Source organism: Festucalex cinctus, chromosome 2, assembly GCF_051991245.1.
Source record: "Festucalex cinctus isolate MCC-2025b chromosome 2, RoL_Fcin_1.0, whole genome shotgun sequence".
Taxonomy (NCBI): Eukaryota; Metazoa; Chordata; class Actinopteri; order Syngnathiformes; family Syngnathidae; genus Festucalex; species Festucalex cinctus.
Window position 1 is genome coordinate 17,342,310 of NC_135412.1, and position 24,533 is coordinate 17,366,842.

The 24,533-nt window shown below is 38.6% G+C and overlaps 1 protein-coding gene across 3 annotated transcripts in view; it reads right to left on the reverse strand.

Annotated features, from left to right (window-relative positions):
• The window catches only part of LOC144013980 (metabotropic glutamate receptor 7-like), a 159,791-nt gene that overhangs the window by 39,149 nt on the left and 96,109 nt on the right, over positions 1 to 24,533 (reverse strand). For all 3 annotated transcript variants that reach the window (XM_077513428.1, XM_077513430.1, XM_077513429.1), the window contains exons 6-7: positions 18,017 to 18,217; positions 2,518 to 2,657 (exon numbers count right to left, since the gene is read on the reverse strand). In XM_077513428.1, coding sequence (XP_077369554.1) covers positions 2,518 to 2,657; positions 18,017 to 18,217 — 341 coding nt within the window. The remainder of the gene's footprint in view (positions 1 to 2,517; positions 2,658 to 18,016; positions 18,218 to 24,533) is intronic.

Consider the following 24,533-nt stretch of genomic DNA (forward strand, 5'->3'; position numbering starts at 1 on the left):
CAGATGGTGAGAAGCGTCACTAACTGCGATGCCAAGCAGAATGCATCTCACTGTGGCAGCGCTACTTGCGTGGATTTAAATGAGGTAACATGCATATATTTTGGCGGAGAAATTGCTCACCTCTATGCAAATGAGGTTCATTGATAAACAATGTCTAATTCATGAACACCGGTGCTAATAAGCCACATGCAGTTTGAGTGACGCGAATAACGTCTTGAGAAAGATGGTGGAAAACTGTCGCTCCTCAATATGAAGGGAACACTCATGTTCCCTTCCCTCATGTACAAGACTACAAGACATGAAATTACATACTTAGCTAAACCCAGCCCATCTTCTCTACATATGCCCATATCAATCTTCTTCTATCAATATTCCCGACAGTCCTGTTTGCACCTTCTTGCGCAGTCCGGACACCAAGCATACATTCTAATGATTTAATCTTTCTATAATAATAATAATAATAATAATAATAATAATAATAATACTATATTATTATTATTATTATTATTATTATTATTATTATTATTATTATTTATTTGCAATTAACAAATTGCAAGGTACACTAAATAAAGTGCATAATCATCATCATTATTCTTATTCAAAGTCATAATAATAACAATAATAATGATAATAATAATAACAATAATAATAATAATTAATGATAATAATAACAATAACAATAATAATAATAATTAATGATAATAATAATAATAATAATTATTATTATTACTTTGAATAAGAATAATGATGATGATTATGCACTTTATTTATTATATCGTGCAATTTGTTAAATTATGTTTCATAAAACAATAATAAAAAGTGAAATGAAAGAAATAACATTTAAAAACGCAAGAGAAAGGAGTCTCTTCCTGCCAATGCTCTGCATGTATGGCTTATAACAACCGGAGGCTAATCAGGTGCAAACCGCACTCAGCCGTCAAAGCTTGTGGGTGTGTTTGTGCTGGTATATCATTAGTGCAACATCCTTTTTGAGCAAGACAATTAAAAGGCGCTATCAGTTCGTTCTTTGTGGGTTTGGCCTGAATTGTTAAGTATAAATTGGCCTTTATACTGCCCCCAGATGGCCAAGGTGAGCAGCACAATTAATGTACATGGAATTGAATGAAAAAGTGTGACAAAAATTCTTATTTCTTATGTCATTCCTGTATGTTTTTATAAATATTATCGAATGATATTTTTTTTCTCAAAAAAAAAAAAAAAGTGCAACATTTTTTTTTTTGGTGCTATTTTTTGTGGAAAGCCTGGAACAGATTAATGGCATTTCCATTCATTTAAATGGGGAATGTTTTGAGCTACAAGTGTGGTCAAGAAATGAATAAAACGCATTTCTCAAGGTACATGTTGGCACAGATTTGGATAGAGGTACGTACATGCATGAAATGAAGTTTCAAATTTGATCACTGGATGGTAAAAATATTATCTGGCATTAATGTTTGGTCTTGGCAGAGGTCGTCACTCTATTGACTGCTGTACACATGTTTTTATCTATTACCATCCTAAACCCCATTACCACCTTATTTCCAGGATATCAGTGTAAGCTAAAGTAGTGTCCTCTTATGAGATAGAAAAACAGCCGTGTGCATGCGTGCGTGTGTGTTTGTGTGTGTCAGACATCTGTCTTATCTGCTGCCAGCGAGAGGAACTTCCCTTTTGTGTTTGTAATAGAAAAACAGGGTATTTGTGCTCATGGATAAGTAAAAGATTGTTTGCACCTGAGCTCACGGCGCATTTAAGATGCAAACAATGTCCGCCCATTTCACAAAAAGATTCATCCTCACTTTCCCAAAAGACAAAACATTCCCTCTCTAGCATATCTCCAACATGCAGCAGTACAGGAATGCTAATCTTTTGGAAGGCGCAGTGGTGCTTTGACTTACAAGTTCATTTCCTCCCGTGACCACACTTGTAACTCAAGACAATGGTATCTCAGAGTATCTTTCCCAATAGAAATGAATGGAAATTCCATTCATCCATTCAAACCCTTGTGCTCCTTCTTGTGTGTGCAGTTTGTGCACGCCTTGGCCATCAAAGACACAAACGAAGAAGCGGTTCATAACTCTGAAAGCGTCAATAATAGTAATGCTAGTTATACTAGTAGTAATCTTGCAGCACTCATGTCTCAAATTTTTGCTTCTACGTCAAAGCAAAAACCGTCTGCAGGACGGCTCTTATCTAAAAACCTCATAAATTGGGCCACTCATAAGTCAAGGCAACACTGTAGTTGTTTTAGCTTCAAGTTAAAGTACCACTGATTGTCACACCCACCTAAGTGGGTTCGCATAATTGTACAAGTCATTTTTGAATGTTCTGGGAAAACAATTAATTCATCAAACGAGTCCAGTTGCCTTCATTCAACTTTTGTGAATGAGCTTGAGTCAGATGACTGCACTTTTTTTTATTGCTATTGTGACAGGAAGTTAAAAAAATGTCTTAGCCAATTTTGCTAAAAGGAAAAGGATTTGTATGCGTAAAAGTGTTGTGAGGAACTAGTCGTACCCTGAGCTGGAGGTTCTCCACCCACTGTCCGACGGCCTTATACTCCGGCGTGGAGGAGTTGCTCATCTGGAACTGGAACAAGTCATAGCGTCCAGGAGCATCACCGTTCTTATTGAAGACAACCGGGGTGGCAGCACTGCCTGTACAGAGACAGAAAAGGTGGCTGTTGGTCAGACAGGGTGTCGCAGTGGATTTGGAACCAAAAAAAAAAAAAGAAAAAAAAAGGCATGACTTTGTAACCTCTCTGTTCTCGCTGTGTGCTGGCCCACAAGGACACAAAATGTCTGAGTTTCTTCCGGATAAAACCTCTAAACACCGTCATGACCTACATCCTGCACTTGACCGTAACCGGAAGCAAGAACGTCATCTCCCTGTTGACCGGCACTGCAGCGCCTCACCTGCTTCCTATTCATCATCAGCCACAGGAGAAATTGATTTCCACCTCCAATACAATGCTCTTTCTCAGGTTTGGTCTTATAGTGGGAACTGACCACTGTTGAACGATACAGTCATGTCCATAAATATTGGGACATAGATTCTCATCTATTTAGCTGTAAACATCACCACAATGGATTTGAAATGAAACCAACATGATGCGCTTCAACTGCAGATTTTAAGCTTGAATTGGAAGGTATTTAGTTTACATCCAAATCGTTTGAATGGTGTCGGAATTGTACAGTTATTTATTTACATAAGAAAAAAAAAATCCAAAAGAGTGTGGCAATTGTTTTGATATTTTCAGAGGTTGAAGTGGAATTTTGAAAGTAAAAAATTGGCTAAAGTTGGTTAGGTTGACCAAAAAAAAATTGATTGACATAAAAAGTTCTGCCTCTGAACTATAATTACTCAGTTTAAAAACGTTTTTACAGCACCCGGAACCCATTTTTGGCCACATTTTGTTGCTGATGGACCATTTCTGACTTCCTTCCTTCCAATGGAGTCATTCTCAAAAATGATAAAGATACCTAAGGCTTGGGGTCGCTTTAAACTAAAAAGGACAAATGGTTTGACGGAATTATGGTAAAGCGGAAATGACGGAGCTTCGATACGTGCACTTGTGACGACGAGTTAGCCGCCATTCGGCGGATGCCTTTTGTAGAGGTAAATAACTCAACCTTGCTGTTAAATTAGAATTGAACAATCTGAAATCTCATCACTGTACGTCACATTACCATTTTACAGGAGCCAAGCGCGTTCCATTAAATTGTCGTGACCGGTTAAACTTGTCTGAGCAGATGTTTCTGTAGCTTCTCCAGCTAACTTAGCTTAGCTAGCTTGCTGACTGTGTCTCTTTTCAACACATCGCTAAGAAGTGATTTAGTATGAGTGTTAAGTGACGTGATTATTCATTGTTGTGGGAAATATGAACGAAAAATAAAGGACAGGCGAGTGTGACAGTCGTGTCTGGATCTGTTGTATTTTTTTATCCTCACGTCCTCTGCGGGTAATCGGATTAGCATGAACATCAACAAGACTTACTGGATCGGCAAGAGAAAGCGCGACACCAGACCCTGGCTTAAATATTCTTTTTAAAGTGAGTACTGTATAGTTTTAATTTACAAAATATTAATACAAAATATTGTAATTCCTTCACTATTCACCTGATTTGGATGTAAATGCTCTCAAATTAAATGTGAAAGCACTTCTGTTTGTTTCGTTTCAAATCCATTGCGGTGGTGTATCGAACCAAAAAGGTGACAATTCCATTTCATCCATGTCCCAATATTTATGGCCCTGGCTAAGTGAGCACCTCGGGTTAGAGGTGATGCATGGCGTTCACACAGCATACAACAACAGGAAATGGAGGCAGAATAAGCAGGTCAGCCAAAGCGTCATATGGCCTCCATCTGCTCTCAGCGCGTAACAGCCTGTTTCAAGCGCAATCCTGAAGATTGCGCTAATTAATGTCACGAGGACAATGCAACCTTGTTTTTGTTTTTTTTTTGGTTTTTATTTATTTATTTTTTACTGTGTACTGTACATATTTATGCATGTCCTCAAAGGACATCCTCCCTGACGTAGTAAATGTGGAACAGCATTCAGACGAAAGCGCTCGTGCTTCATTTTAAACATAAGGTCCAAATTGTTGACTCTGCGTTTTCAGATTTCAGTCTGAGGTGAGATAATAAAAAAAAAAAAGAGCTACACGTGGACAGGATCAGTCACCTTGGCACTGTGTTCAGTGGGCCATAAGCACAAATGGAGATAGTAATTTTTTAACTTGGACAGTGGGAGTCTGATGACACTTGGCTTGGGAATTAAGAACTTTAATAGCTGCGGCATTATAAAGTGCAGGGAAAGGACCAAAACGCATATGTCCCATATGTTTTTTTTTTGTATTTTTTTTATTTTTTTTTATCTACAACAGAGCTTGTGGCGCTCAGAGGCCACAGCACCTTTTCCATCGTTTTAAGCCAGAGGGGAATTTCCTCTCCCTCCAGTTTTCTTTCCAAGGACATTTGTCATTGAACAGTCTACAAAAGTTTCTGCCAAAAAGAGTCGTGTAAAACAAAACAAGACAAGAGTAGTGAGGAAAAGTCTGTTTCCGGTGAAAGAACGAGCCAGCCACGTTCCTAAAAGGCTGGGGACAAAGGAACTTTTTTTTTCTTTCTTCTTTTTTTTTCTGTGCTGTGTGCAGCTAATGTTTTTTTATCATTTGCATATAACAACACAACAAGCAATTGCTTTTTATCCCTCTCAATGTACCAAATGTGAACCTAAGCATTAGAGATGCTGTTATTATAGCAAAGTTTCTGTCATTTTTAGAATGACCATACAACAGGTTATTTTTCCATTACATATGTGGGTCAATATCATAATAAAGAGTTTTCATCAGAATCACTCAGTCATCATGAAAATGGAACAAAATAATACTGTACAACACTGAGTTTTTTTTATTTTTTTTTTATCCTGAATGTTGAAACATTTGTATTTATACCAGGACAAATAAGTCTCTTCAAATGTATTTTTTTCATTTTCGACATTTTTTTTCTTTCACATGGTTTTACACTTTTGGCTGGTCCCACAAACAGGTCTGCTAACTACCGCATGTAGTTAAATATATAAATAAATGCTATGAAATCCACACTTTTTAATTGTGGTTCTATTTTTCACAACAGCACATTTGGACAACGCTAGTATGAGAAATCAACGTAGCAATTGCAGCGAGAAGAATCTGTCTGTAACCGGTCAGACTCAGGATGTATCACAGGGGCAACGGGAGGGTAAAACTAACATTTTCTTACGACAATTGAAACAGCTCACGTTCCAAATTAGTCGCCTGGCAAGCTACTCCAGACCCACTTTCTAGAAAGTGGGTCTGGAAAGGCTTCTATTGACCGCTGTTTGGCCTGGTTCAATACAAACTGTGCAATCAAATTTGTTCATTTGCAGTGATGTATTCTCCGTGAGCGACATCACTCTTCGGCGGCGGAAGTCCATTCACAATGGTGCACGGGAGAGACGATAGTTTGTTTCCATCAGCATTAAACTCAGTTTTAATTTGACCAGAAATGCGAAGTCAGTAAAAACCACAGCGGCTGAAGACACTGGACCTATTTCTTTCAAAAGAAGATGTGTGTCAAAAACACTGACCTTAACATGAATAGATTTGTCGCTGTCGTGAAAAGCGAAACAATCGGCGGCCATCCTACGTTGCCACTCGCGAAGGCCGCCTAACTTGAATACATTGATTTTTCCGCCGCGTTTTCACGTTATTTTCTCTGTCTATGGCGAAAATGCCACAGATAAGACGGGGAGAAGCGCTACATGCGCATTTCAATGTTAAGAACACGCATTTTCGGCTATACTTATTCAGATACTATGGCAACTACACTAGGTCAAAATACGTACAGTACTTCTGCTCTCCACTGATTGGTTCTTTCCACCATCTGTTTGGTTAGGTTTGGCCACGCCTCAAAAATGCACTTGTTGGTGACTGTGTCTTGACTTATCACTGTACCAGCAAGTGAGTCTGATTTCCAGGCTACCAAATTAGTGGGACAAGAATCCAACGCTTGGTGAATTCTATTTCACCAAGAATCAACCGCCATCCAAGAATCTAAACATGATGTCGTTACAAACAAGTAGTTGAGATGTAGTGTACCACCCATTAGACAAAGCTGTTTTCAGTTTCCATATTCAAAGAATAGCAATACAATCGGAACAAAGCTTATTTGCATCTTGAATATTAATTTGAAATTCATCTGTCTCGTGTGCCAGGTGTTTTAGACCAACTAGAATAGTTTTTTTTTTTTTTTTTTAAAGGGTAAGCTGTTCATTTCTAAGAGGAATTCTTTTGCAAATCTGATTAAAATACATTAACAATAAAAATAATAATTAAAGAAAATAGGTGAGGCTTGGGACCTTTAAGAAATGCTTTTAATAAGTGTTCTGTACTATTGAGACCATCATTTGGTCTTTCTTTAGTGGAGGCTGAAACAATCCAGTTGAAGAATAAATATTTACACTTGTGTAGTTGGAACGGTAATATCTTAACATGTCACACTGTCATCGTAAAACCTTAATTGCCATAAAACTCGTCAGACATTTGAAATATCCAGTATTTGCTAAACAATAAACAGTCAGCATAATGAAGGGAAGGTTCTGCACGTTACTCCATATATGCTAACTTTAGCCAAAAAATGGCCCTGCACGCATAGGCTATATTTTGCTGTTTGCACATTGTCAGCTGCCAGTTAAAGTGTGGGAGCCAAATATGCATTTCTAAAGGCGTAACATCTCCTCAGTAGCAAGAATTTGAAGTTCAGAGGAAAACCTCAACTTTTTGAGGTGAAACAGGAAAGTCTCAAAGGCACATTTCTTTGCCACTGTTGACAGATGACAAGGTTTCGCTGTTTTACAGCCACGCAAGCGGAAATTACCATGTGTGTGACCAAATATGGTGAAGTGGAATAAATCCGGAAAAAGTGTCCACCCAACAAACAAACATAAAATCAAGTGAGTAGGTGTCAGACGCGTTGCGTGTCTCGTGTGCTTCACCAAAATAGACTTGTTAAAACAGCGTGTAAAGATGTCTGCAAGATGTGAGCAAACGTGTGACAGGAGTTACATTGGTACCGTGCGCCCCAGCAGAACCGTTGAGCACGCGCAAATGCACAAACACACAAAAGTCAGTCAAGGATGTGACACCAGCGATCAGGAAGTTGACGCGCTGCAGCTTTACACCAAATAATTAGTTGGCATTTCTGCTCCTGCTGATAAAAGACGTATTTAAAATTCCTTTCAATTTCCCCTTGCCTGATATTTCAATGGAGCAAAAATTTTCATTCTCAACTCCTAAGCAGGAGTGTCGTCTAAGATGAAAGATTTATGCATTTGCATGAGGCTCTGAACTAAGACTTAGCAAAAGTGCACAGCTGCTCTGCTGTGCTGAGCAGTGTGGGTGGACCGGGGATCCACTGCTGTGTTTTTCTCGCATCATTATTCTCGCCTTTTTTCTTCCTGCCTCTCACTCCTCAGCTCTGTGACTCGGGCGCAGTGGGGATATAAACAAAAGGAGGTTTGCACTCCTTCACTCTAAAATATACATCAGCAGTGGCACGTACACGTGATAATGCGTCAGGTTACGGGCTTAAATGCACTAAGCCGCAACATGACCGCCTTCCTCCACTTGCGGGAAAGGCTCGCAAATATCAGAGAGCGTCAGAGAGGCGCTAGAAGGCAGACGCGAGAAATGGCCTCGCGTTTGCTGGTCAGAAATCAGCCTCCGTCTTTGTCACTCCGAGCTGAATGATTTTGGCCCAGCTCAAATCCATAAAATGTGCCCAGATGGTTACTGAGATTGGACAACGGATTTTCAATCAATTTAACGTATCTTCACTTTGATAATGCCCGCAAACAGACAGTCGCTCCCTCATCCTGCACTGCTGCCATAGCGACAGTGTTGGAGGCTTTGTAGCCTTTATCTCCCTGACAGAAGTTTGTCTTCACACAATTGAAGAGAAATTTGCCCTGTTAAGACCGGTCGGCGTGCTGCTTGAATGATAATGAATGATGAAGTTCGATTTCAAGTAACATTTCGAATAAAATACATCCATCTCACGGCACACGGCCAAACAAAAATACCACTAATCTAACAGACTCCTGAAAATAATAATAATAAAATAAAAAGTAGCATATTTTTAAATGAGAAAAGTAGCACTCATACAGTGATGACATAATTAAACACTTAGAATTGAACAGTTTTGCATTAATCCATTATGTGCAGAAAATCACGTGACTGAATACGAAAAACTGATTAGCAGGCCTCCTGAGTATGCAAATTCTTTATGGCTGGTGTCTTTTGACAAAGATTTAATACATGATTTACATGATTTATTTATACAAATTAAAGTACCACTGTTTGTCGCGCCCATCTAAGTGGGGTGAAATCCGTTCTCCGTATTTGACCAATCCCCTGAGGGAGCGGTGAGCAGCACAGGGGCTTGCGCTCGGCGATCATTTGGTAACCTAACCCCCCCAATTTCAACCCGTCATGCTGAGTGGCAAGCAGGGAGGCAAATAGGTCCCATTTTTATAGTCTTTGGTATGATCGGGCCGGGGATTGAACGCACAACCTCCCAGTCTCAGGGCGGAAGATTTACCACTAGGTCACTGAGCTGGTATGTGATATGATACATGTCAACACACACACACAAAAAAAGGCTAAACTGCCATCTTTTGTGGATCATACTAGAATTAGTATACATGGAGTCCTCAGGTTACGTTCCTACGCTAGCGATGTAACCTGAAATTCAACTTAAATCGAATTTCCCCATTAAAGTCAATAGTTACATCAAAATTATTTACATTAAAAAAAATCTAAAATACATTAAAATATTAAAAAAAACAAGATGTTGTAATTACCATTACCATACCATTACCATACCAACGCAGCAGCTGCTTGTGTATGAGCTAGCTTGTTAGCAAACTTAGCTTGTAGCAAACGTGTGACGTCATACATGTTAAGATCACGTCTGATCAACTGCTGAAAGGAGACTGATTCTGTCCTCTTTAAACTAGAACTGCTGCAAACATCAAAGCGTATGTAGGAATAGAAAAATTTTGATTTTTTTTTGTGATTGTATTGTATTGCTGTTAATGTTTTATGTTATGTTTGTTTGTTTGTATGTTTTGTGTGTTTTCTGTAAAGTGCTTTGTAACAGCTAAGGCTGTTTGAATGCACTATATAAATAAAGATGACTTGACTTGACCATTACTGCTTAGAGGTGGATGGAAAAGAAGGGGGGAGGCTGATGTGGAAAAAAAGAGGGCAAAAAAGCCAAAAATAGTCCCACAAGTGCACAAGCGCTAGCACTAGCTAAGGGCTAAATAGTGGATGAGGGGAAAACACTGACGGCTATATGGTGGACGGGGCCAAAATGGCGGACCAGGCGTAACCGTTGTAAAGTCGAAACGCCTTAGGTCGAGTGCGCCTGAACTCAAGGACTCCCTGTTATAGAATATAGAATAGAATTCCAATAATAATTTCTAGTAGATAGAATAGGGCATATTGCTCCATTGTGTGATGGAACACAGCCCACTCCCAGCCAATTGAATCAGCTCCCTTCATTCCCGTTAACATTAGGGCCGTGGAAGCATACATTGTGGAAGCATCAATTGACTTGCTCGGGTCCGTGCATGAGATTGAAGGCAAGACTACAGCACTCAGCAAAGAAAAGAAATCGAAGCAAGGAGACATTTATTTTCACTTTACAGTGACTTTTTCACTTTTTTATTTTTTTTAACTGCCTCAACAAGGTTTTTAGGAGAGGAAGAAATTATGTAAAGCACTTCAATGCCGTACTCAATACACTTAACAACACTCAATGCCCCCATTCACCATGTCCCTGTGATTGACAGGCGGCCGGTCCGCGGTCAGCTGGGAGACATTACAGCTCTTGCAACACTACAAGCAGCACAGAAATGAACGGCTTCTAATGGCCCATTTGCTGTGCGTGCGTTCATTTGACGGTTTAGTCAGTTTTCATCGGGATAAACAGGAAGAGCATCAGGAGTTTAGAACACACTGTTTTGTATTTAGTTCATGCTGTGAACATTATTCTCAGCGCACATATTCCACATAACATTTGTCATAGGGGAGAGTTATTTTAATGCCAGGCACAGTTGAGCTGCTGTGTGCTCCGCCGAAAGTAGGGCAGTTTGGGCAACATAATTCATATACTTTTTTTTTATTTTTTATTTTTAAAGCGCTCAGTCTGATCTAGACCATTTTTCTAAGGACACGGCGTTCTTCAGACAAGCTTCTAATGATCATGGCTGACATGCCAGCACATCTGTGACGACGCTAGTTTCTCGTCTCAAAGTCGCCTCGCTTCTCCCACTCACTGTTGCCCTGCAGTGCAGATGTCATTAATAGCCACTGACATTAATTGTTAAGTACATCACTTTCTGTACTAGACCTAAATAATGCAGAAGATCAAGAGCAGAGAAACCCAGACAACATCAAATAATTCCAAAATATTACACAGAGCTGGAGCTACTGGCATACATTTCTCAAACCAATTTCCTAAGACTGGCCTACATGATTACATTTACTACATTTCTGAATGTCTTTTTTTTTTCTGGTACTTTTTTTTCTTTTTTGACTCATCTGTTTATACACTAGAGATGCACCAATAGCTTTACTTTAAATATGTGGATAACAGTCGCAAAATACTACTACAGTTGTCCCATCACAGCTTCGTTTTATTACTTGTGGTATCAGAGGTGGGAGTAAGTCATTGTTTTGCAAGTCACAAGTAAGTCTCAAGTCCCGAGTCAAGGAATACAATTTTAAGTGCAATATAAGGCAAGATACATAATTATTTCATACATGATCCATGTATAAAATAAGGTATCCTGCCTCACGTTATATTGCACTTGTAATGTACTTGAAGTTTTGTTTTTAAAATCCAAATGGTCATATTGTACATTTTGAATGTTTTTTTTTAAGCTAGTGTTTCATAAAATAATAATTATAAATGTAGGCAGTTATATGTATTTCTTTTTTAATAAAGAAAAATACAGTGCAATTTAAGGCACATTCCCTTCGTTTAAACAGGGAGAGTGGATTACAAAGTAGCCTTGGTCCATAATATTGAAAACAAAAAGAAAAGCAAGCGAGCCAAGCAACAGCTGTCAAACTAAAGTTGCTAGCCTAAAGTCTAAAGAGAGTCTAAAGTCGTCAAATTCATAACTCGAGTCTGATTCGAGTCCAAGTCACGTGACTCGAGTCCACACCTCTGTGTGGTATTCTCAATTAAGCAGGCTTGTATTTCTTTTTAGTCACTTTATATGGTAGTTGACACATACTGAAGAACATGGCACCCATATTCTTCCTTGTTTAGTCTTGACGCTCTTCTTCATCCCTTATTTGTTCTTCATCTCTTACCTATTGTATGTGTTCCTTTTAAAAAGCGCCCCCTGGTGTTTAGATATTGGAAATCTGAAATGCTTTGATTTACTGGAAACATTTAAGTAAAATGTGTGGCAAGACTTGAACATGCAGTCAGATTTTAGTCAGTAATGACAAGTGTCAATTGTTACATTTGATTGTGACTTCCGCCATGTTCAAGAAAAGTTTTGTGTTTTTGAAAAACACTTGATCAAACTTCCAGATTTAATGACATTATCAAGTATCAGTACTCAAATTGAAGTACTTGGTTATCAAGCATCTCTAGTTTAAGCTGTTAATGCAATCAAATCATACTACATGCCCCACACGTCTCACACGTTGAATTTTAGCAACAAGACTGATGAACTGTTCGAAGAAGCGAAAGACATGAAGAATAAGTTAATAAGAAGTGATTATGGATGTTCAAAGACCATTTCTGAGGCACTAAAAACTATGTGCTACAATTAGTGTCGATAATGATTTTCCAGAAAAATCTCTTCCCCCCCATAAAAATTAAAACATATCTCCGCCTCCTCATTCGTTAAAGCTGTAGAATCTATTATGATGCAAATGAAGTCAGCTCCTTCTCGGTAAGTTCAATTTTTCAGTGGTTATGGACTGGAGACTTTCAGTCTGCACTTTTAATTTCTGAGCGTTATATTATCAACCACAATTTCTTTTTTTTTTTGTTTATTTCAACGAGTCCCTTGAGTTGCATCATTTCATTTTGAGAAATACATAAATATTATCGCCAGTAGCACACAATCTGAATTAAAAGTAAATCTAGAACACAATCTGAAACATTGAAAACAGCCAATATAACATATTATGCACAATGTATATATATTCACATAAATGTAGTCACAATCAAGACACAAGATGACGCACCGTAAACACATCTACTGACGATATAAGATACACAAGAGAAAGTCCAAAGAGACTGAGCCCAGCAGCGAAGGAAAATCAAATGCAGGAGCGGAATTTTTGACAATGAATAAGTAGAAATGATTTCAAGATATCAAAAGAGCTGATAGCACCAAGTGAGTGAAGTAGGTTCTTCCAATCTGATGCAAATGTAAATGCACAGCGACCGATTTCTTTCCTTATTTTTGGAGTTAAAAAAATAAAAGTCAGCGTGCCTTAGGCTATTATGTTCACTAATAGATATTTAAAATCCATATATTTAAAGTACGGTATATATATATATATATATATGGGCACCCCCAGATCAAATCTGCACTCACTATTTTATTAAGTCATTGTGAAAGACGAATTAGAGTGAGAGGTAAATCAATATCATGATTTTTTTTTTCTTTAATTAAGAGAGAGCTCAGAATTGTTCACTCGGCAGTCTTACCGATTCAACATCTTATCATCATTACTTTCTCTTTTTTTTGTGCGTATGTGCACATTTGTGTGCATGTCTACGCGTGTGTGTGCGCGTGTGTGTGACTTTGTGTGATTTGTACTCATTAATTCACCTAAAACCTAATAAAAATCCCATTACTCTTCACCTTAACCGGATACTTCAGTCTCGCCAGAGTCGTGAAGTTCAGAAGGTCAGGAGACCAGAGGAAAGGTCAAAGAAAAGAAAGATAAATCAAAGTGAAATCCAGCACCAACCAAACACCTGCTGCCACCCACATGGTTACATGTGGTTACATTAAATCAATATCATGATAAACACGCAATCAATATCAATAGAAAATACATTTGATAAAATGTTCAATGAATGAAAGGGATTCAAGACAGCAGAGGCTTTTGGGCACATCTCATTTCTCTTTCAGCCAGGTGGTTGTCAAGGATAAAGAAAACAGAAGGTGGGAGGAGAACTGAGATCTACCCCCAGACTCTCAATCGATCAATTCAAAATTTGGATCGCAGTTGCACAATGTGGCCATGTCGCAAATTACAGCCCATTAAAACGTGCTAAAATACATTTCGTCATTTTTAAGCAAGCGAGACCCAGCCGACTACTGTTTCATGTTTGAACAGCATTAAAACAAAATATTAAGGCTTCTGTTCCATTAATATAACATTATTCCATGCTTAAGGTGTGAATCCTAATCCTAAGTAAGACGTTTTGTTGAATATTTTTCCGTCAAAAATAGATGTTTAAAAATCGATTCAGCTGTCTATTGAATCGATCCAAGAATTGAGAGGTGTAATCGCGATATATTGCCGAATCGATTTTTTTTAACACCCTTACTTTGTACCATTTAGAAAGACTTTGTTAGACAAATTGATTTTTATGCTTGCAGTATTAATATATTAATATTCAGATATTAATTGTAATTGTTGACAAAATAGTTTTTGTTTAAAAAGTGTTTATTTAATACGGAGCCCCTCTGGTGTCAGGGTCTGAATTTTTATTTTTTGCTAATCTGTACCCACTGTTTAGTAATCTGTACCCACGGTTTACTAAACCGTAAACTGTGGGTACAGATTGTTAAACTGTGGGTACAGAATAGCAAAAAATAAATAAAAATTCAGACCCTGACAACAGATGGGCTCCGTAATTTAATGTCTATATTGACCATTTTGTTTATTTGACTTTTTCATAGTTGTGTTGATCTCTTATTAAAGGTTAAAATTTACATTGCTAAATAAAAGCACCTAAATTCAGCCTTCAGCTCCGGGTACTTATTTTGAATAATTGAAAAAAAAAAAAAAAAATAACACACTAAAAAAAAATAAATAAATCATTATCGATATCAACTGAGAGGAAATATTTAAATCGTGATACATTTTCAGCCATGTCACCCCGCCTTAGGATGTAGATTTAGATAACATAATCAAGGTTTGACAACAATTCAATCACAATTCTTCCCCAGACTTGCAGAGAAAAACATTTGACAGAATGATTGTCTTAATTGATTTTAGACAACCATATTCATATATCTTCCTAGAGGTAAAGTTGATATGAAGTTTGAAAGATAACTGGGAATCTAGCCAAAGGCCTAAATATTTAATTTCATTCACTTTTTCTAATAACGTTCCACTCACAAAACTAATATACAATTTTTTTTAATATATTTTTTTGGTCGAGTGCAAAACAACATGAAACTGTTGTCACGATATCACAAATCATTCTTAGAGGTAGATGATGCCTTGAATTGGAAGATGAACACAGCTAATCCCCACATGGCAAATGAACGTGAACAATGATACAAACATCATTTGGTATGCTGAGGCCTCATGATGGAACATGAAGTGAAGACGCACTTTAAGTGGAGAGGATCTTAACGTGATTAGCAATTAATGAGTCGTTACCAATTTTAAGCTACTCGATGTCTTTCCTGAGAGGTAATCAGGAACAAGTGAAGAAGAAAGTGGTCAGAAAGTCGATTCATGAATAACCATGAGTTGATCACTGAGTATAGACTATTGTCTTGAGTATAGTCTCTTTTGACTATACAAGGTTTATCGTTAACTCCTTCAATGTAAGACATTTGCACCCATCACATGAGAGTCAGCCATTTTATAGCATTCTGACTGATTTTTCCAAGACAGACAAAATATTGTGTTTTGTGACTACTTTTACATCTACCCAATGAGAAAATAGGTGGGTTGCAATCACGTGATTCTGTCGGCGCGCGAAATTCAATTGGGGGTCAGGAAGACCCATTGAAAATGATGGAAAGCGACTATGCAAAAGCGTTGTGTGAGCCTGGACGCAGCTGACAGGCTCTAAAAATAGTAAAATATGTCGGATATGATCCTTACACTCTGAGGAAAAGAGATTTTTCCGAACTCATGTTGGATTTGCCTGGTGTGAAAGCAATCGACATCACAAACTACCTCATCCTCCAGACATCGTACTACACCGCTAGCCAAATGAAGGCGTATAAAAGCCTGGAGGCTTACAACTATTTTGTGTGTGGTTGGGTCAGGGAACTCGGATCAAAAGAAGCACTAAATGACTGCCGTCTTGTTTTTGTTCGGGTAAGTAAATGTGAATCTTTTCAACTCAAATGTACACAAAGGCACCACTGGCATCAGGCTACAAGCTAGCTGGCTGTTACTTTACCTGCTATTTTCTACGTGCTGCTAGGTTAACCATTCACAGAGGTCTAACGTATGTTGTGGCCTTCCTGAGGAAGGACTTCAATTTAAGAACCACTCGTGATAGCTAACGTAGTTAGCATTAGCATTGCTAAAAACAAAGGCACAGCCACCTAGCATGGACACGCAAGCTGTAGAACAAACTCCACATAGTAAGTATTGTCATGGTTAGCTATGTTTCCTGTAATATCATTAAGGTTTTTAATCCAGGTCTGCTGTCTTTCTGATGTCTTTCTGTATTTTATTATTTTTTTTAATTCACCTTTATGGGTTACTACTTATTTTTTCTCAATTAGACCAGTTGGTACAGACATAAACAGGACAAAACTTCTGCATTTTCTCAGCTCTTTCCTATGGGGAAATTACTTCCTGTCCCCCATCTGGAGTTGGGCGCTTGTCGTGAAACCCACCTATAGGCTCTCTTCTTAATGTGGTGAGTAATTATTTATTAAGTAATTTATTGGAGCCAAACTCAGTTTCTTCAATACAAGTGATTGGAGATGGACAAGCAATCCTGGAAGAGATGGACTCCCGATTTAAGATGGCCGCTAAGTCGGCACATCCTCAACCAGTCAAAGCTTCTATCGACGTTAATACATCTCTATGGGAAGAGTGCTGCACCTCTTCTACACATTGCACCAATGAAGCTCAGCACTGCCACCAGCACGCAGCGGTGCAATACTTTCTGCACGTCACCATACACTTATACTTGCTTTTCAGGCCGACCAGAAAGACGTAATATGTCACGCACATTTACATTTTCGACAGACTGCTGAAGGCCAGCATGTGTATTGTGTGATCAAATATGTATGTGGATGATATAAAGAGAAATAGCAATGTCTCTTATGTGAAGGCACACATCCATAACTGCCTGTGTCAATTAATTAACGTGCGTGTGGTCGTGTGAGGCATGAAGGACGCTATGACTCATTACAGCCGCTCTTCCCTTTTTCGCCCATTTATTTGATTTATGCAAATTCAGCTATTTTCTTCATTTTAATGAGAAATCATTGAGATTATTGGATTGATAAAAGAGAGCCAATGTAAAGCACAGACCAGAGAACTAAAATGGAAAATCATTTAATGTAATCTTTATTATTTTTTTTGTTTTGGTTTTATGCTACACATGCAGGCTTGGTGACAGGGAGGCTCTGCCTGCCCTGACCGCACATCCCTGGCATGAAATAGGGACAGTACATGCAAGCTACGCCTACGACAATGTTTCATTGGCAAACAGGACGTCTGTGCTAACTGCTAACGTGAGATTAGCAGTATCCGCTTCTCTAACCGATCCGTACGGATCAGGCCTAATGGTTTGGATCGCACATGTTTACACAGTTTAATTGGTGAAACAAACACACAAACAAACAAACAAACAAACATATAGGCAAAAGCCTTCTACAAAACTTGTTTTTTTCTAATCTCATAAACGAGCCGATCTATGATTCAAATCTGTGATCCGAACCGAACCTTGACTTTTATAATTCAGTCAACCACTAATCAATAGCGCACTCTAGTAAATGATTCTATATTGTATTCAGTCAAGCTTAATTTACATATGGTTACTACATAATGACACTAAAGTTTCTGGGAAAGTCTTGGTGGCCATCTTGGTAACGCCTCCAAGCTCCTGCAGTAATGAAGTACACCTTCCCAAGGACATATAAACTTTTATTTTAATTAAAACAAAAGCGTGATGACCCCTTTTCCCCTGCTGCTAATATCCAGGCTGATGGGCGTTTTTTTTTTTTTTTTTTTCTTCTCCAACATATATTAACCCATCCATTAACCCATCTATTTTCTACTGCTTATGTTGGGGCGTATTCAGTATTCAGTAAATAAATATAAAGAAGAGTGAAAGTCAACCTGCTTCCAAGTGAAGATCATGTATTTTTCATGGCAGTGTGTCATCAAGTATTCAGCACGGTAACAAAGGTCAGAGCAGTGGGATCTTTGTATATTAATCAACAAATGCTTGTCTGACTGGAAAGTGTTTGTGGCGCCTCCATCAATGATGTCCTTGAAAGTTGCACTCACCGTTGAAGCTGGAATTGCGGATGTACTTGAGCAAAGTTTTCCCTTCGGCTGACTCCATCTGTGGACAGACGCCAGGGTGGTCGGGACACAAGTCCCTCTGCATGTTGTGCAGCGCGTGCGCCATGGCGTAGACCGCATCGATCACAAACTGCACCTTCCCTTCCTGCTCGTACTTGGAGTCGATCCCGATGCGTTCTTGGCCTGTGGGAAGATGACGATTAAGAGCTAGTAAATGCAGAGCGGACATTTAGACGTTACGTTAGCTCTCACTATCGTCTCCAAGTCCAATTCCTTCCTCAAGTTCTTTTCTCTATTTATCATTTACTGGCTGTATGTACGTTCAAGTCTGCTTTTGAGGGAATTACAGCTAAAAGGGACAATGCGGCAGAATAAATGAAGTCTAATTCCCAAACGCAGAAATTGCCAAATATCGGGCTGTGCTGTTTGTGAGTAAGCCAGCAGATTGCATTAATGTGCTGTTCTACATAGTAATGGGCCGCTAACAATGGGCCTCGTTGGTCCCATCTACAAGGTGATAAAAATCACCATGAACTTTAGAGACACACTTCTCTGCGCTGGCTCCATGCTCGTTTTAACGTCCTCCTCACAGTGCGCTGCCCTTTCGCTACGGCTTGCTGTAAAGGTTTTGCCTCCTGCCGTTCATACACAGCATGAATATTTAAATGGACAACCTGCTTCTGGATTCTTCTCGTGACCACATGTGCTGCTTCTCATGCTTACTGTTGGAAGATACGGTGATGGCAATGACACAATGTGATATGCTGGATGTGTGTATATTGGAAACATATCCGATTTATATCCTCAAACAAAAGAGGCCTGGGTCATCTGAATTGTACTGTTCACAATGCATGAAGAAATCAGAAAGATGAAAAAAAAATGGAATTGAATTTAACTTAGATTCCAAATAGCAGGCACTAAATTGCATGTTCACACAATAAAGAATGTGGATATAGGAGGGTGCAGCAATCGTGCAAAAATGATGTCTGAAGTGATGGAATCGTGTTAGTGGAAGAGGCAAAGAGATGGTTACAAAAAAAAATGAAAATAAATCTATCGCTCTGATGATTTTTGGGAAGCCAGCGACTGCATAAAATCCGTATTTTTTTTAAAATTGAACTCACCCTGGGTGCCTGTGAATCGAATGTGTCGGTGTGTTACATTGCTTTCTACACTTGGCACAAACACACCTGAAAAAAACTGCTGAGAGTGGCCAGCACCTTTTGTCAGTGTGTTAAAATGACCTTGATGAATGAAAATGCAGACTTGAAAAGACTGATGTGAGCAAGCATGACACCTTCTTGTGACTGACTCCATCGGCACTCTGAAAGAATCACTGCCTAGTACAGTTCAGTTTTAGTTAGTGTAGTAACAAATGTGCATTTAATGTTTTCAAATTTTATTGGGGCAACATTTGTATTAAACTTTCAAGTGCAATTCATTAATTAGTTAAATTATGTTTTTTTTTATTTTCATAAATGTAAGCACAATGTTATTGTTCAAACTACAATACTTTACTTTAGTCTTTATTGCAGACCCAGGGGGGTCCAAATCACAGAACAAAAGAATAAAAGGGGGGGGAGTGGGGATAATAATAATAATAATAATAATAATAATAATAATAATAATAATAATAATAATAATAATAATAATAATAAAAATAACAACAACAACAATGCCAATAATTAAAAAAACAACCATATGAAATAGATGAAATATACTTTTTAAGAATAAATCTTCTTTCTAGTTGTTGATGAAGAGTTGGGTGGTGGTTCTTGGGCCTGTAAGTATTTTTATTTATTTTTTATATTTTGTGGGTGGTTCCTGGTGTAACGATTTTGAGAACCACTGCAATGCATGTTACTTTATGTCGTGTCAGTTTTTGTTTTTTGAACTTCAAAAATGTTCCAACAACATAAGTGTAAAAGTTCTCATTTTACCTGAACTACGCTAGGGCCACTTTGAATATCAGTTGGCACAAATTTCAGTACGTTTTTTAATGTTGCAAAATCTGTCATTGTAATTTGTCTGGGGTTTGTCGGCCACAAAGCATAATTGAGCAATATATGAGCAATATATGAGCAAATATTCCATGAACTGTGTGGCAATATTGTCTGTTTGACAAGCATGGGTGAGTGCCACAAGTCGTTGTACGTGCAATAATATTATCAAGAATATCCTGTGTGGTACAAACAAAAAAGTTCCCCATTGAGAAAAGAAAACATAAAGCCCAAATACATGATTTTGTTTGACCGGAGATGCTAACAGGACACAGCAGACTTGCTTAACCAAAGGAGGTCAAAAACAATCAATGTTGACATTTCAGTCCATTACTCAGAACTTAGCACATTACAGCCAACAAGCATCAAAGAAATAAGCATAGGGTGACCTATATGCCCGCTCTTTGAATTCACAAGCTTCCTCTTTTGGATTTGACATTCACAAATAAAACCCGATTTGAGATGTGAAGAAAGAAACTATCAAAACAGTTGTGCGGCCTTCACAGTTATAAAAGGCATTCTTTGTTGGATGGAGGGAAGAATGAAAGTCATTTATGATAATTTCATGGAGTGTTTGTGGGGTGCGCGGCGTGGACGTGCATCTTTTATCTTTGACACATGACGAAATACAGCACGCAGTCGTACATGGGAAAGCAAAGCAAATCCTTGGGCAAACAATCATTTGTGTCACACTAGCATAAGCGTCAACGTGCACGCGGGCACGATTAATACAGCGTCCCACATTACAGGCATCACCCACATGGATAATGAATGCAGCACCATGCCTGTCACACTGTTGGCACCCTGAGTTTAAGTAATACGAGCATGCATCACAACACTACCATTACAGCCAGCACAAAGACGGTAATACAACAAATATGGGGGCATAATAAGCAGTCATTCTGCTTGCTGTCATCGCCACTGTAATTTCAAACCCAAATAAAGCGGACTCCTCCCGCAGAACTCAGCTGACTCCATCATGGAGGGACGTAGGGAATAGAATGCGCACCACCAAGAAACTTCAAGACGGATGCTTAGGAAGCAGGTCCTCGGGCGTTAAGCAAAATATTAATGAAAGAGGGGACAGACAGACACACCCTGGGAAATTCAATAGGAAAATCTTAAATGAAGCTGAGGAACAAACAACGGGCTGCCGCTGCTGCCGGCTGGCCTGCATATAGAACGACAGCTTCCAGGGGGCATACACTATGTTTTCATTAAAGCAGCAGCTATATGAAGTCATTCTATTTCATTACTAACCAGCAACTTGAAAATCATTTATGAATAATAAATGGCGGACTGGCTCATAATGAGGAGAGCCTCTGTGACTGCCATGGCGACCACGATATTGGTGGGTCATCCGCGCAACATTGTGATAGAGCAATGCATGTTTTTTATGCATCTTGTGAAGCCTCCATCTTTGTTCAGCGCGTCTCATCATCAACTTTTCAATAGAGTGACTTCAAAGGAAATTACTCCTCAGCCACAAGGCGTTCGTTCCTTGCTTCTCCTTCATTAGGATATACAGTACGATGCAAACTTATGACTCACTTTCTCTTTGACATGCTAAGAGTGACGTCATTTTGTATTCCACTCAATAACTGTTGTAGCGAGAAATATTCACGTGTCTAGAGGCTGGTTCCTTTTACATCAACAAGGAGACAGTGTTGCTGTCCATCTCCCGTTTCTCGTTTCATTTATCCATCCATTTTCTGAACCGCTTAAACCTACAAAGATAAATGGCGAGCTTGCCAGGAGACGAACCTAGAATCTTCTGATAACATCCATCCATCCATTTTCTTAACCACTTGCTCCTCACAAGGGTGACGGGGGGGGGTGCTGGAGCCTATCCCAGCTGGCTTCAGGCAGTAGGCAGGGTACACCCTGAACTGGTCGCCAGCCAATCGCAGGGCACAAAGAGACGAACAACCACTCACATGCACAAGCACACTTAGGGACAATTCAGAGCGCCCAATTAACCTGCCATGCATGTCTTTGGAATGTGGGAGGAGACCGGAGTACCCGGAGAAGACCCACACAGGCACGGGGAGAACATGCAAATTCAACCCAGGAAGGCCGAAGCCTGGACTCGAACCCGAGTCCTCAGTACTGGGAGGCGGACGTGCTAACCACCGCACCGTGGCACCCATTTTCTGAACCGCTTATTCCTAAAAAGATAAATGGCGATCTAGCCAGGAGGCGAACCTAGATTCTTCTGATAACAGTCATTTGATAATTGGAAAATTAAAAACAAAGAACAAGCCTTTATATAATCATGAAATTATGTGCTTATTTAACACGTCGGGTTTGATATACACAAAACTGCATTGACACGAACAGGGTTGGGGAGTCCAGATCCAGAAAGTAAAAACCCTGAAACACTTTGGCTTTACCCACAGGTGCTTCAACTCAACAGGTGGAGATCAGCTCGTTTACCTGTCAGCCCTGGACACATACTTTTAAGACACACACTAATGGAAATGTATTGTGATAACATACAGTATATCATTCTTAATACCTTGCCGAGGTATTTGATCTGACTCAATATCAGTCGATACTCAAAATCAATCTTTTGACTAATTCGGGTGCAAGAAAATGTGATCAGCACATCCCTATTTCTACCATCTACCTCTATGTCATAGAACATAAGGAAATTTGCCTTACAATCCGAAAAAATGGTCCTCAGGTACATATACAAATATCTAACCATATCTAAACTCATAATCTTCAAATCCTGACCAAATAATGAGTTAGAATTAGAAAGATATTTTGTGAATGATATCAATAAAAAAAAATAAAAAATAAAAATGTGTTGTTCTGATGATATTGTAGTGGAATAGAATGTTCTAGGTTATTATAGAAATTTTATTTGAAAAATGGTCTAAATATATATATATATATATATATATATATATATATATATATATGTGGTTAAATAGATTTTTTAGCTACTTTAAAAGAATATATAGGGTGCATTGTAATAACAACAAATACAGTGACGGATATCTGCAAAGTCACATGCCGACCAAATTCAAATGAATATGTACGCCATCCACAATAAGAGGGCCCCATATGATGTACATCCTCCTGTCCTCTGCGACACACACAAGCAAAAAAGACACACTGCGCAATAACTTCTTAAGCAAATCAACTCTGTAATACCCCAAGTGAAACATTGATATAACGCTGACAGATATCAATTATTCAAGGCACCAAATGATGATAATGTGGATAAACAATCTGGTGCTGTCACGAGGGAATGGAAAGAAAATGTCTATATGAGTTGCAGGATATTCATCACAGGAGCAGACAGTGTAACTATAGCATGAGTAAGACGCGTGACGTGACGTGACGTGATGCGTTGTTGTTCTTCCAATAATAACTCTGCGTCAACCCGCTGGGCACAAGCACCCGCTGGTGGACTTTTTGGCTGCCATGAAAGGGAGCAAACAGACTGTCTCTCGTTTATCTGCACCTTTAAATGCAAAGCAGAGCATTTGCCCATTTTCTGTTATGTTATGAACAAAATTAGTAAGTGAATCAAAATTTATGTTTGTACAAATTCTACACTGTCAATTTTTGCATAAAGTGATGGCAATTAAAACATGTTTTTTTTTTTTCAAATTCAGTTCATCCATTAATCGACCAAATAGCTGACAGAATCTGTTATGAAAATAATCGTGAGCTGCAGCCCTAATTGTGATCGATATTGTAATTACGATTATTATTCACAATTATTCATCATGTTAAGGAAAGCATCTGTATTTTTATTGCAAGTAGTGGTTTACAATGCAAGATTAGACTTTATAATAAATGGATTATCATTTTTAGAATGAATGATGAATAAATAAAAAAAAATAACTTGCAATGAATTTGAAACAAGTCCAGAAAACGTATATTGATCTCTTTCTAGGCACTTGTTCCCATTGATATTATGAAGACTAGAATCCACCGTCTGCACAGGGCGGCCATCTTGTCATAGGCAGGCAGTCTGGTCTGTTGTATTGACTGTTAGCGAAGGTGAGTGACCTGAACGAATGTTATCTCGCTTCGAACTTGACAGGTTTAGACACGGTTTGCTTTCTCACAAACTTTAATCAAATTTTAATAATTCTAGATGGATATTTATTTACTATGTGGATTATTCATTATTAACAATTATGTACGCTTACAACTAAACTGCTCGATAATCAGTTAATTTTTGGTAAACCGCTATTTTGAGTTATTTTAAAGAACATGGACGATAAAAACCACATAACAATGAATGAGAGAGGCAGAGCGAGGTGACTGTGGCAAAATGGCCGCCCCGTGAGGACGTTCGATTCCATTGGCCAGCAGTGTGGACGAGACATCTAGTCTTTACAGATAGCTATACGTGGTCCCTATCTTTAAAGGAATACTTGACTCATTTAGCCATTGTCAGCAGTAAAAAGTTCATATTTTGTCAATAATTAATGTGATAACTTCATTATTTTTCATGTTCAATGAATACCTTTAAA